Raw genomic sequence first — 12,718 nt, forward strand, 5'->3', positions numbered from 1 at the left:
AATAAGACCAAAAATAATGAAAATGTACTAAAATTTAATCATTCATAAAAGCTGGAAAATCATCTGTGACAGGGTAACACGAAGCAATATTAGAGTTGGTTTAGTACAATATAGTTTCAGCCTCAAGACACAAATCAGAACGAACCATTTTCCCCCCATCAGTCTATAAAATACTAATTTCATTAGCTTTATTATGCAAAAAATGGAAGTAGAATATATTATGGGAAATATGGAAGGCTTGCAGCTCTCAATATAAAACAAAGTCACTTAGGAAAAGATGTTATTTCATCAATACACATCCTTGTAAGTAGGAGCGAGTAACTTATGGACAATGATGCATCTTCGTTGACACTGTTAGTGCAGAAATGTACGAGAAGGCCAACATTTCACATGGTTTCTTTTGCAAACGTATTGTCACAATATGCCAAAGATTGATGTTACTTTTAATAAAACATTTTAGTTCCCATAAATGGATTTTTAAACCCATGGTCTCTTCTTTTTTTACACTGATATTTCCTAAAAGAAAGACACCTTGGAGAAGAAAAAACAAAAAAAGAGACAAAAACAGAGTTGTCATCAGGCTGACGATTTAAAAAAAAAAAAAAAAAGAGGCAGATTTCTTCGCCATTAAAAAGCAGAGAAGAGTATCTTGAGAGTATGTGCCGTCTCCTGCCATTTTGCGAGTGGTGAAGTATCTCTGTCAGCCTTTTTCAAAATGCTCTGGAGAGGACTTGGAATGCTGGCACGATCCACTGGGAAACAGTTAATCATTACAAGTTTCTGCAAGTAAGAATAAAAAATAATGTCAGTACATATCATCAAAAAATGTGTCGGACACAATGTCTTTGTTGTGATTTAAACATTTAGCCGATATGACAGAGTTGTTAGCAAACAGTCGTGAATTTACACATCCAGCAGTTAACAGAGCAACATTATCATTAGTCTGTAATCATGTTTCCTTGTCACATAATGAATTTAAGTTCTACCTTGTTTCTTTCACTGCTAAACTCTCCACTAGATCCATTAGATAGTTGATAACTGTCTGTCTGCTGTTTATCAGAGCAGGATATAAAGCTGCAGATTCAGGTGATAACTCAATAAGAGCGACCAGTTTCAAACTGTTATTGTAAAATACTGATTATCACCGCCCTGGGAGGCTTTCAATTGACTTCACACTGGGAAGAATAAACCATCAGTGGCTAAAGTACTTTAGACAAGCTCACTGAGTCTATCACATCCTCTTGGGTCTTAGCAGACTCACAGAACAAAAGGTTTGAGATGATCGATGTTTACGAATGGACAATTAATCTGTCAATACATCATACATATTATACACTTAAAAGTTTATGTCTGCATTTTTTTCTGTCTTAAAGGAGTAATCAGGTGTCCACGTGAACATGAAATCAGGTTTGGCTTGGTGTAATATTTCTTAACGTTCACACCAGACATTTCAACATACAAATCCCAGCCTTTGTTCTGTGCTACTTGAAGCTAATGTGAGGCTGTTTGCTGAGCTGCAGTGGGTGAACTGAAACACAAGTGAGGATTTTTGAACTAAAAGACTTTGTTGTGACTTTAGAAGATCCCCCACGAGGGCTGTGGATGTTGTCTCGCATCTCTAACACTGGAAATGAATTAGGAATGAATTTTTGTAAGTGAACAAAACATATCTTAATGTTTTAAGATCGACATAAAGAATATTAAATCTATTCTTTTACTTTTCCTTAACCTGTTCCTTTATCCTTTGTTGCACTTTCAGACTTTTGTTTCTACCCTCTGCAATCTGAAACTTGGTAATCCATCACAGGGAACATTGTGTCAAATCCAGGGTCTAAGGATCGAGGATGTTGTGTGCTGTACAGATCGTACATCTCCCTGAGGCAAATTTGTGATACTGGGCTCTACAGAATAAACAAAAATAAAATTGACTATGTCTGCTTTTACTGATGTCAAAGTTAGATTATCATAGCGCTGCAGCTCGCTGCAACTTGAAACGTCAGCGTGATGTTCCCTGTGATGGATTACACACTCAACCTGAGCTTCAAGTCCCCTGAGGATGATTTTCATATCAAAGTGAAAAGACTATAAACCAATGATTCACATTCACGAACGTGTGAACACAAACAAATGGCACGCTTTGGGAAACACTGTCTGCCAATGTTCAAAGTCTAGTACATTAGTGCAGCACATAATTTGAAGTAAATGGAGCAGAACATGCAGTAACACTGGTGGTGGTGTTAAGTACAGTTACAATGCTCCGACAGCAGGTGGAGCCACAACATCCATGAGAGGATTACACCTTGATTCATTTATATTAAAACACTGTAAAGCTATTTTGATAAAAAATTAAAAGGTGAGGCAATATAAAAGATTTTCTCACATGTAGATTTCAGTAATTTGGAAGAAACTGGACACTAGAAACTAAAACAATAATCTTTAGCAGGCATCTTAAAACAGATGATGGTGCAACTGATTGGCCCCACAAGACTAAAAAAGGCTTTAATTTATTCAGCTCCCACTGAAATATCAGCTTTTAAACCTACACAGATGATTCATGAGTCATTATTCTTTCAACAGACATGAGTGATGCTTTCAGTTCAATTTGCTGAGATTTTATCCCATTACTGCAACATATTACATGCAAGATTTCTGTCAAGATTAATGAAATTACCATTATAATTACTGCATTAGACGTCGAAATGTTCAGTGACAATCCAGCGCTCAGCGAGCAGCGGGAGTCCTGCACATGTTTGGAGAAATTTTGTTCCAACACCCACTCACCTGGCCTGGAGCGACTGTGGGAGGGTGTTTTAGAGCAGTGTGCAACCTGACTTCTTTTTTGTCTTCTTCTTTTCCATCGGCGTTTTTCTGTTGATCTGTCGCACCAGATCATAGAAAATCTACAACAGAGAAAGTTCAAGCAGTCTCAGCATTTTTTGCTTCAGCGGTCAAAGAACTAATATTTTCCGACGCCGTTTTAGCCACTTCCTCATAAAATGGAAGTGGAGTACATTAATGGAAACATGGAAGGAGCTGCAGCTCTCAATATAAAAAAAGAAAGATGTTATCAATACAAATCCATTTCTGTTGACTCTCTTAAAACAGACATCTGACATTTTACATTGTGTCTTTCTCAAATTATCTTCTGTCTCTATTCAAGCAACATCTTTAACAATCAGGCCTCTTATCCTGATATAGAGAAGTACAAATAAAACTTTGGACAGAAAGATCACATCACATATATCCTTAGGAAGTTACATGTGTTAAGTTTTGATCATACGTGTGGGGAAGTGTGAGGAGCCGTTTTGTAAATCGGGTTTTTCAGTTCAGGGTAACGTGGAACTTCTTTACCCAAAGAACTTAAACTGGGAACATTTTAAACGCAAGCTGAGTCAGGAACGATGTCAATAAAGTGACGAGTTTTATTGTTATTTTATTGTATCATTGTTCATTATTCATTTTTTTTAATGACCGATAGGGCCAGTGTTGGATAACGTTACTTTTACCAATAATAAATGATGATAAAAAAAAATTATAATAAACTTGTTACATTAGTTACCTACTGAGAAAGTAACTTTAGTACTTTTGCGTTACCACCGGAGTGACAGCTTTAGCCGAACTAAAAGACTAAACTAAAAGCAGTGACTGTTTCGTAGCTGTAGCACCGACATCGCTCTCCTTCTCCTCAACGGGCCAGTGTTGTGGAGCTGTTAGCTTAGCTCACAGGTGCTTCGTCAAATTTGAAGTTAAGTTCTTCGCAGCTCAAAAACACTTATCACCCAAGCACAGTTCACATTTCACTGTGACGATCTTTCTTTTTCACCCACAAATTCAAAATAATGTGAATATTTTCTTGACGTAAAGACCGTCCTCTCTGCTATCTTGTTAGCTGAGCTACACCTGTGCACTGACACACTGCAGGATGGGATATCTTCCACAGTATGCTAGCAGCAGGTTTGTTGTAACAGTAACAGATTGCTTATTTGAAAATGTAACTAACTGATGATTACTTGAGGTGCAAAATTAGCACGTTACATTACTAATTTCAACAAAAAAGTGATCGTAGTACTCTACTGTGTTACTCTATAACGCATCACCCCAAACACTGCATATGGCCAAAAATATCTGATTTGTAAAATGTGCATTACAGTTGAGCAAGAATGATAAAAGACCTGAACCATGTGCAGAGCTGTCATTATTATTCATGTTAAATTAAAAAATACAGCTATGAACTACACAAAGCAACACCTCCACTTTAACAGTTTCAGCAGAGACAGAGCAGAAAAATCGGCACACTCATTCATTTGCTGCTGTTCATGTTTCTGAAACTGGACTGGACATCATCATTGGTGTTAGCTACTACACCCTGGGAGGGACAAAGTAGAATCTTCTCACAGTTCGCACAGACTGCGACAGCTTTGATCCCTCGTTACCAAAGAAACCGAAAGCACAGATGAGAATACAGAGTCGTTTTCCAGCCTTTGAGGTGCAGCCAGCTGAGCTCTCGTTATGTAACAAAACTTGTTTTTCACAATTAACACTGCAACACGTGTAAATTACAACATTACCATTTCTTTTAAAGTTAGACCAAGCTGTATATTTTGTAAATATTACACATTACAATGTAGTTTATTGACTCAAATCGTGCTCAAATAATAACACCTGAGGTAAAAGTTATCAGTATTATATTTCATGATGCAGACGTTCAGTACACGTTTAATCAAATAAATTTATCGCCTGGCTCTACCCAATGAGGAACTTACCTCATTAACATTGATCTTTGATTTAGCTGAAGTCTCTAAAAAGGCACAGTTGTTCCACTGACGGGCCAGGTTCTGACCCTGCTCCTTGCCGACCACACGCTCATCCTCCAGGTCACACTTGTTCCCCACCAGGATCATGGGAACCTGATTGATTAAAACAGAAATGTCAAAGGTTCAAGTTTGTTCAAAGCAGAATCTTGACTTCTACAGCCAAATTTAAACCCGTCATATCTCGTGTTTTCATCACCCACTGCTGGTTAATGATCTCATGTACAGTAAGACCTTCACCAAGACGCAGGCCGATCAAGCAGTCTGCTATGAATAAATAAAGCACACACTCAGCATGCTGTATATCCTCACTCTAAATCAAGAGATGAAGAGACCAAGACTGAAAGAGGCAGATAGCATCTAACAACAGCTCTGACATTTCCAGCGTGTCACAAAGTTCCTGCCCCCCCTTCGCTCTGCCCTCTCTCCCACAGAGCTGACTCTAATGAGGGAGTGACGAGTCTGAGAGGCGACACAGAGGAAACACCAAAGGTTATCACTGAAGAGAAACTCTGCACGCACTGAGGTGGTGTCTTATCGCACCGCAGGGCTGAATAATACAGAAAGATGAAACACAATAGTCTAATCTGCAAAAGTATTATTGCTGTCCAATGAAAAACCTTGTATCTCTACAAGCGTTGATTTTGAATTGGATTAGATAGATAGGACTTTATTGATGCACAAGTGGAAACCCATGTCACAACACCACAGAGGCAGGCATAGAGGTAAGAAAACAGATTAAGAATTATTTGAAAATAATAAAAACGAGAGATTAGATAGAGAGATAAAAAAAAGCTGTACATAATACATAGACTATATAAGTAAATTGTGCAAAGGAAATCCTGCAGTGCAACTCTGGCATACATTAGGCTACAACTAACAATTATTTTCTTTATTGAAGGTCATTTTGTCAATTACTTGTTTAACCTATTTAATTTTGATTGGTTCTTATTCTTCACATTGATGATACATTTGTATTTCAGCGTGATACTACCATGATGCTACATTTCATGCTTCCTCTATGCAATGTCAATCACTGATTAAAAGTGCACACTGCTCAAAATCAATAATAAAAATAACTTATAATACTCACGTCCTCTGTGTCCTTTACTCGCAGGATCTGTTCCCGGAGGTCCTGTAGGTCATTAAACGTCGACTGCGCTGTGATGGAGTACACCAAAGCAAAGCCTTGGCCGTTCTTCATGTACAGGTCCCTCATAGCTGTGAACTGTTCCTGCAGAACGATAACAGACAGACCGAACCATCAGAGGCCTGTTTGCATTCATCTGCTAAGACCACTTCATTTAAAACCTGCATCTGACTTGACTTACTGTTCCAGCCGTGTCCAGGATTTCAAGCATACATTGCTGCCCATCGACCTCAACTTGCTGCGGGAGAAAAACAAAAACCAGTGTGATTTGGTAAGACAGGTGGAAGGGGTTCACAACGTCATATGAAATATTTAAAGTGCGTTTCTGGGCTCACCTTTCTGTAGGAGTCTTCTATTGTGGGGTCATACTTCTCCACAAAAATGCCTTGCACAAACTGGACTGTCTGGAATGGACAAATAAAACAGAACATCATTACTGATCACACATCAAAGCTAAATTACCATGTAGCTTATTGTAAGGAGACTAAGACTAAAAATACAGCATGGACTGAACCATTTCATCCAAATCCTCTCCCCCAGAATAAACACCCTGATTCATCATCACTCCTCATCTTTAGCTTTAGGCCAGTTTGACTTAAATTTTTAATAAGGATCATTTGTGTTCTTGAAGCTCCAGACTCGGACTTATTCTTGTCCCTCAGTCTTTCTTAGTTTTTATGGCCTGTTGAAATATCAATTCCAAAATATTTTATAACGTAAAACCCCGTGTCTACGGGGCTCCTGAGGTGTCACGGAGGAACAACACGATACAAAATAAAGAAAAATGTCTGCACAATTTAAGAGTTCCTGCTCAAAGTTCGAAGACGTAGCTGAGTGTTTATGAACTTTTTTACAGCGAAACAGTTTGTTATCCTGTAATGGGGTTTCTGCAGGAATCACCAAGTTATGTTTAAGGCTTTTAAAAACCTATTTCATTTTTTGAAACCCATTTAACAGTTATACCGACCAAAGTGTGAAAGATATCAGTGAAAAAAGTAGGGATGATGTGGCTAGAAATAGGTAGCAATAGTTGCATGAATTTATTGACATTTGTGTCATTTCTTTCCAGCTGTACATAGCAATAATTTCTAATAATAGACCAATGTAAACATTGAAGGATCTCAAAGAACAATGTCGTGTGTAACAATTTTTGTACCACTTAGAAAGAAAATAACTAGCCTCCTAATCTAAAGCACACACATATATTAATAATACATGATAAAAGCTATAAAACTGTAATCAGTATTCCCACCCGTGGCAGCAGCCGTCACTCACCAGTGCTGATTTTCCCACACCTCCTGATCCCAGCACCACGAGCTTGTACTCACGCATGGTGGGCAAACTTCACTGGACAGCACAAGAGTCTGTGAAAGTACAGAGGAAGGATGATGAAGTGAAACACAGAGAAGCTGCGTCATTTTCAACTAAAAAAAACAGCTGAATCTAAGCAAGCCTGAACTGCTTCAAGTAAAATTATTTGAATAACCTGATTTAAATCATATCCCTTAAATTATTATGACAATATTTCATTTGAATCAAGGTGTTAATGGAAATGTTTTCATATAACGTTACTTTTACACTGTCATCGACACTATCTTTAACTTATTAAAAGGTCTATCTGTTTGTAACCTGAGACCTTTGTGCTGCAGGTCACCAAAAATAAAAAACTCCAGCATCTCCCACAGACTGTACTGGAGGTAGTGAACCTATGAGCTAAGCTGGTGGCAGCGTAAACGCCCTGTAGTACGATATCTACAACAATGAAAAATTGCTGTTGACATCAGCAGATTAAAACTTCATTTCTCTGCCAAAAAATGAGCTCTATCCCCCACCCACTACCATGGGACTTCAGTTGTCATGATGATAGGGGTGTTGCCTCTTTAAAAAAAACAAAAAAAACAAAAAAAACAAGAAGCACTGTAGGAAACTGTACAATGACTCCTTAACTCTACAAATTCAGACCTGTGTTTCACCCAGTGGATAATTCAGTGTGTCCATAACAAAACCTTTTACAATTTGACCCAAAAGACAAACTATGAAGCTGTGGACCCATAAAAGTGCAATAGATCCTGAAAATGGCGATGCAACAGTCTGTAGGTAAGAGTTCCAGCGCCACAAATAACCTAATCTCATTACAAAACGGAGGAGAAAGGCCACGGAGAATGACCCATCATCAACTCCATCAGGCCTGACACAGTTTAGAGACTCAGCGTACGTGGCCTAGAAAATATTGGCCAAAAAAAGAACTGTCACAGGCATGAAAACGTTTAGGAAGAAGACATGTTTTCTAAAATCATGTCTGTGATTGGCAAAGATCCAGAGATTAGCCAAATCCTTTAACAGCTTTTCAGATTATTATTACTGTTATAATAAATGTATCATTACTCAATGATTTCATTTCTCTTACACATAGGAGGAATTTGTCTTGGTATACTGGTGCCAAAACAGTGATAATAAACTGAGTAAGAAAGATAAAAAGTTAAAAAAAAAAAAAAAAGGAAGCAAGTACTGTTTTACAAGGAACATAAATATAAAGTGTAGAGTACAAGCCCTAAGTTGACAGTTGTCTTCTGTGGTGTAATTTTACGCAAACTATTTTATCTTAAGTTTTGTTTTTTGTTTAGTATGTACAACACTTAATGCTCGGAAAATCGCCTCCTGACACTAATAATTAAAAAAATGTGTGACATTTCAGATTATTTTCAGAGAAAACTTGAGTAAATCTTCCTGAGTTGCTGCGTACTTTGATAGATTTGACTGAATAGGGATGTGAAATTTGAGAATTTATCACAAAAGCAGCAAAAATAAATAAATAAAAAAATATGTGGGGGCAGCCAGTGACCACATAACAATACTGCACACAAATATGTACAAAGGCACAAGCATTGAAAAGTTTTAAAGTAGTGCTTTCGAGGAGCATTGTTTTAAATGCTGTTCTGAAATGCAAATGTGATCCTCATTTGATGTACAAATGTCAAAGAGGGGGTGATGCAGAGTAAAATCTCATTTAAGAACCTCTTTGAATCTACTAATCACACTACATCTGTGGAACCTTTGTCAAACGCTGAGACAAACAATACAAAAACCACTCTGTCACACTCGTTCGACATTTGCAATTCTAACTACGACGTATGAAGCACCACCAGAAACCCACAGTGTGAGACAGGCACACGAGGCACTCTACAAAGAGCCATTGTAATGACCCTCCTCTACTCAAGTGCGCCATACAAACAGAAAATACAGATCAGAGGGTGCATGCATGGCCACGGCACTGAAATCATTACCAGTGTAAGCGGGTGCACCTAAGAGGGGGGGGTGGGCGGGTTACGCCTGATGCATTTGTTGTACGCAAGGGCAAATCACACTGTGTTTAAAATGTAAATTTATGTGGGTGTCACAAAACTTGTGACATCCGATAAGAAACCTGAGCCTTCCACTGATTAGATATGAGCCTGGACTCAAACATTTCAAGTGTCGAGCCCTCAGGCTGAAACCTTCGCCAATCCTACTCATGAATTTTTGCTGGCCTCGCTGATGAGAGTGCGTCCTTGCAGAGTGGCTGCCACGCTAACAACTAATAAACACTTCATGATGAGGAAGTATAATATAAACAAATTCCTATCCCCGGTTTACAAATGCACAAAAGCCTCTCACAAAAGTGCACACAATCTGAACAGCTCAACCTACTGTGTACACGGCTGCTGCAGATGACAACTCCCTCTACATCTGGGGAGGGAGGGGGGGCCAGCAGATCCTCAGGTACACTGATGTCAGCGGACAGGTGCTGAGGGTCAGTAGGGAGCCAGAAAACCAGGCTGCACCAAACCGTTCAGATAGGAAACTGGCCCTAAATTAAACCAATGAAACATTCATGTCAGCACTTCACATAAATCTGGATTAATTTACCACACGGCCCTGTTTAGAAAGTCAGACAATTATAAAAACTGGAAAGAATTACTAACATCATCTGCTCATGTTTTACATGTGTGCACAGTTGCAGGGTAAGTTTATGATGACTTTTTGTTGCCAGTTTAAATGCTGTATGGGTTTACTTCATGCAGTCAGGAGGTGAGTTGTCACATGTTACATAACAAACAAAACTCTTAACGTATTCCTTAAATGACCTGTTGCTGATCGACACAGAAACAGTTAAAAAATATATGTCAATTACGTTTGATCACGAAATTTTTTTCAGCATGTTCAGGTTTAACGAGGCGAATCAAACTACTCTTCAGCTCAAGTCAACAAACTGAAAATCTTGCATCGAAAGGAAAAGGAGCAAATGTAATTTAACTTAACAGAAGGGCACAAGCACATTTCTGTTTGACTTCCTTTAATCAAACTATTTCAAAAGTCTATTTTGCACAAGTTTGGCTTTGTATGGTAAATGAACGGTGTACTGTTTGCTTCTAAAACATGAAAGATTAACTTATTTTCGTGACAACTTGAAGCGTAGTTGGTTTCGAAAGGAAGGGTGTGGCTATTAGTTTCCCAATGCACTAGACTATGACTGTTACACCGTTTAAAACACTCACTAAACATCGGCACTATTAACGGGCCAACATAAAATTAACACGAATTAATTTTAAGTTTGGGAAGTGGTGGCAAAAAGTAGCCTGATTAAGACTAAGCTGGACAACTCTTAGCGTTAGCATCCGGCTAACAGCAACGTTTGGTAGACGCCAGCTAACGTTGCAGGGTGTTAGCCTGGAAAAAGAAACGACGAGCTGAGCACAAACAGACTGGGAAGTTAAAATTACATTGCCCCGGCAAAGGGAACAAAAAACTGAGCCCACACTTTAACGCTAGTTCTTATCTGACAAACACTTAACTCCATTTTAAGTTGCTGTAACTGTTTAGCGAACACCGGGGGCTAATAAGTTAGCTAGCCAGTTAGCACCAGCCTTAACTCTAAAATCTCCTCTTTTTTAAAAAAAAAATCTTATAACTTCTAAGCTTTACACGTTGTTAGCATGTGGATAACTTGCTATAAGTCTGAAGGCAAATAAGACACAACAAGAGATTAAATTAGTTGACCCACAAACCGAGTTTTCGTTAGTTAGTCATTAGCTGACATTAGCTACTCAGCTAGCCTGGAAGCTAAGATATCATTCTTCAGCAAACCCTGGAGCCAGAAGTCGTTTTTTAGTGTGTCGTCGGAGGCACAGAAATGTTCAGGGACTAATCGTTACACTAATGAAGTCACAGGCTGAACAATTAGCTAACACTGTGGTAATTTTAACAGAGCCAGGGCAAAGCTTGAGAAGACACACTCACCGTGTTCCGCTGTGTGTGCGCTAAATCACACTGTGGATGTACGGAAGGGTCCGGACAGCAGCCGGTGATTGGATCAGGATCAGCCTATCACAGCCAAACAGGTGAGGGTACAAGCCAGACCTCACCAAACTTATTCTCCTAGTCTCATCTCAAAATGTTACAGCCACCGACTGTGTGGGCAATTTATCACGTTGTTTACAAATTATATCATATAGGTATTGCTATAATAAAAAATATTAAAGATAGATAGATGAGACAGTCTGATAAATAAGAACATAGACTCTGTTTACCAGCAGTAGTCAGTTGTGGAAAGTAACTACTGTGCTATCTGGATTATAAATTAACAATTTGTTATTTTTAAATCAAAAATCAATCATAAATTGCTGGTTTCAGCTTCTCAAAAAGTGATGGACTCTAAATAATACATCATATTTTATAAGGAATCATGTGTTTTGTTTATAAAATCAGAATTTAGTCCTGCAAGTATTTGGTTCTTGTGACTGACAACTGACAAATGAGTGGTATTTTATTGTTGTAGCTGCTCGAGGTGGAGCTGGTTTTAACTACTGTGCAGTTTCTAGTTTAGTTCTCTGGTTCCTAAACTAAGGGTTGAGCCCCTCTAACTGGTCACAAGATAGATAGAAGTGTTGAGAGGAGATTCATGGGAGGAGAAAGAGGAAAAATGTAAGTTCTCTTACACACATTTGTAGCCTTTTTTCCCCTGAAACATACTACATGTCTTTATTCTCTAAAAGACTCAGTTTTTACTTGAAATTATTGATGTGGGAGTACGCTGCTTGTTTTCTGTGTAGGAAAAGTGCCTCTGCAGTGAAAAAAAGACTGCAGAGGAGAAACCTACTTCATCTTATATAAAGTGTTTTGCTTTTTCCATTTAAAGATCAAAAATATCAATTATTCACAGATAACATCTCAGACAGTGACGTTCAGGATTTACCCTTTGTTTCTATTCTTCTTTTTCACTCTCAAATGGTCCAAGAAGAAAAACACACGGCAGATTGACTGAGGGAAAGAGCCTTGATTTTGAAAAGTAGCACAGCTGTACTGAGGACTGGTGTTTGGCAGGTGATTTTTGAGGTGATGTTTGAAGTTGAATCCAGCAACAAGAGCTTTGATGCACCTCCCCATGTGACTTGCTGTTCAAGTTATTGTGTTTGTTCACTTTTGGCATTTAAAGTTGTGCTGAGATGGGATTTGTTTTTGGTCAATAACACAACGAAACAGCAAGGTTGTTTTTCTGACATCTATATGAAAGGAATACATGAAAGTTTTAGGCACTTGAGATATTTATACTCGTGTCCATCAGTCTAGACCATCAAGGAGGCGTCTGATTGGTCCCAAATTCATTCTGCAGCAATGACAAAGACACCAAGCATGCAGCTAGAGATGTAAAGAACTACAAAAAGGACAAGGAGTCCTGTAACAGATGGTCTGGACTCCACAGAGCCCTGATCTCAACATC

At 38.5% G+C, this 12,718-nt stretch overlaps 1 protein-coding gene across 1 annotated transcript; it reads right to left on the bottom strand.

Annotated features, from left to right (window-relative positions):
* Positions 1 to 17: 17 nt before the first annotated feature.
* On the bottom strand, positions 18 to 11,330 carry LOC108890490 (ras-related protein Rap-1A). The gene is made up of 9 exons (XM_018687359.2): positions 11,239 to 11,330; positions 9,649 to 9,808; positions 7,237 to 7,325; positions 6,297 to 6,365; positions 6,143 to 6,199; positions 5,905 to 6,045; positions 4,764 to 4,907; positions 2,782 to 2,900; positions 18 to 780 (listed from the first exon to the last, which is right to left on the bottom strand). The coding sequence occupies exons 3-8, from the start codon at positions 7,291 to 7,293 to the stop codon at positions 2,811 to 2,813; spliced, it is 558 nt and encodes a 185-aa protein (XP_018542875.1). The 5' UTR covers positions 7,294 to 7,325; positions 9,649 to 9,808; positions 11,239 to 11,330; the 3' UTR covers positions 18 to 780; positions 2,782 to 2,810.
* Between the last annotated feature and the right edge of the window lie 1,388 nt (positions 11,331 to 12,718).

This window comes from Lates calcarifer, linkage group LG6 (assembly GCF_001640805.2).
Source record: "Lates calcarifer isolate ASB-BC8 linkage group LG6, TLL_Latcal_v3, whole genome shotgun sequence".
Lineage (NCBI taxonomy): Eukaryota > Metazoa > Chordata > Actinopteri > Centropomidae > Lates > Lates calcarifer.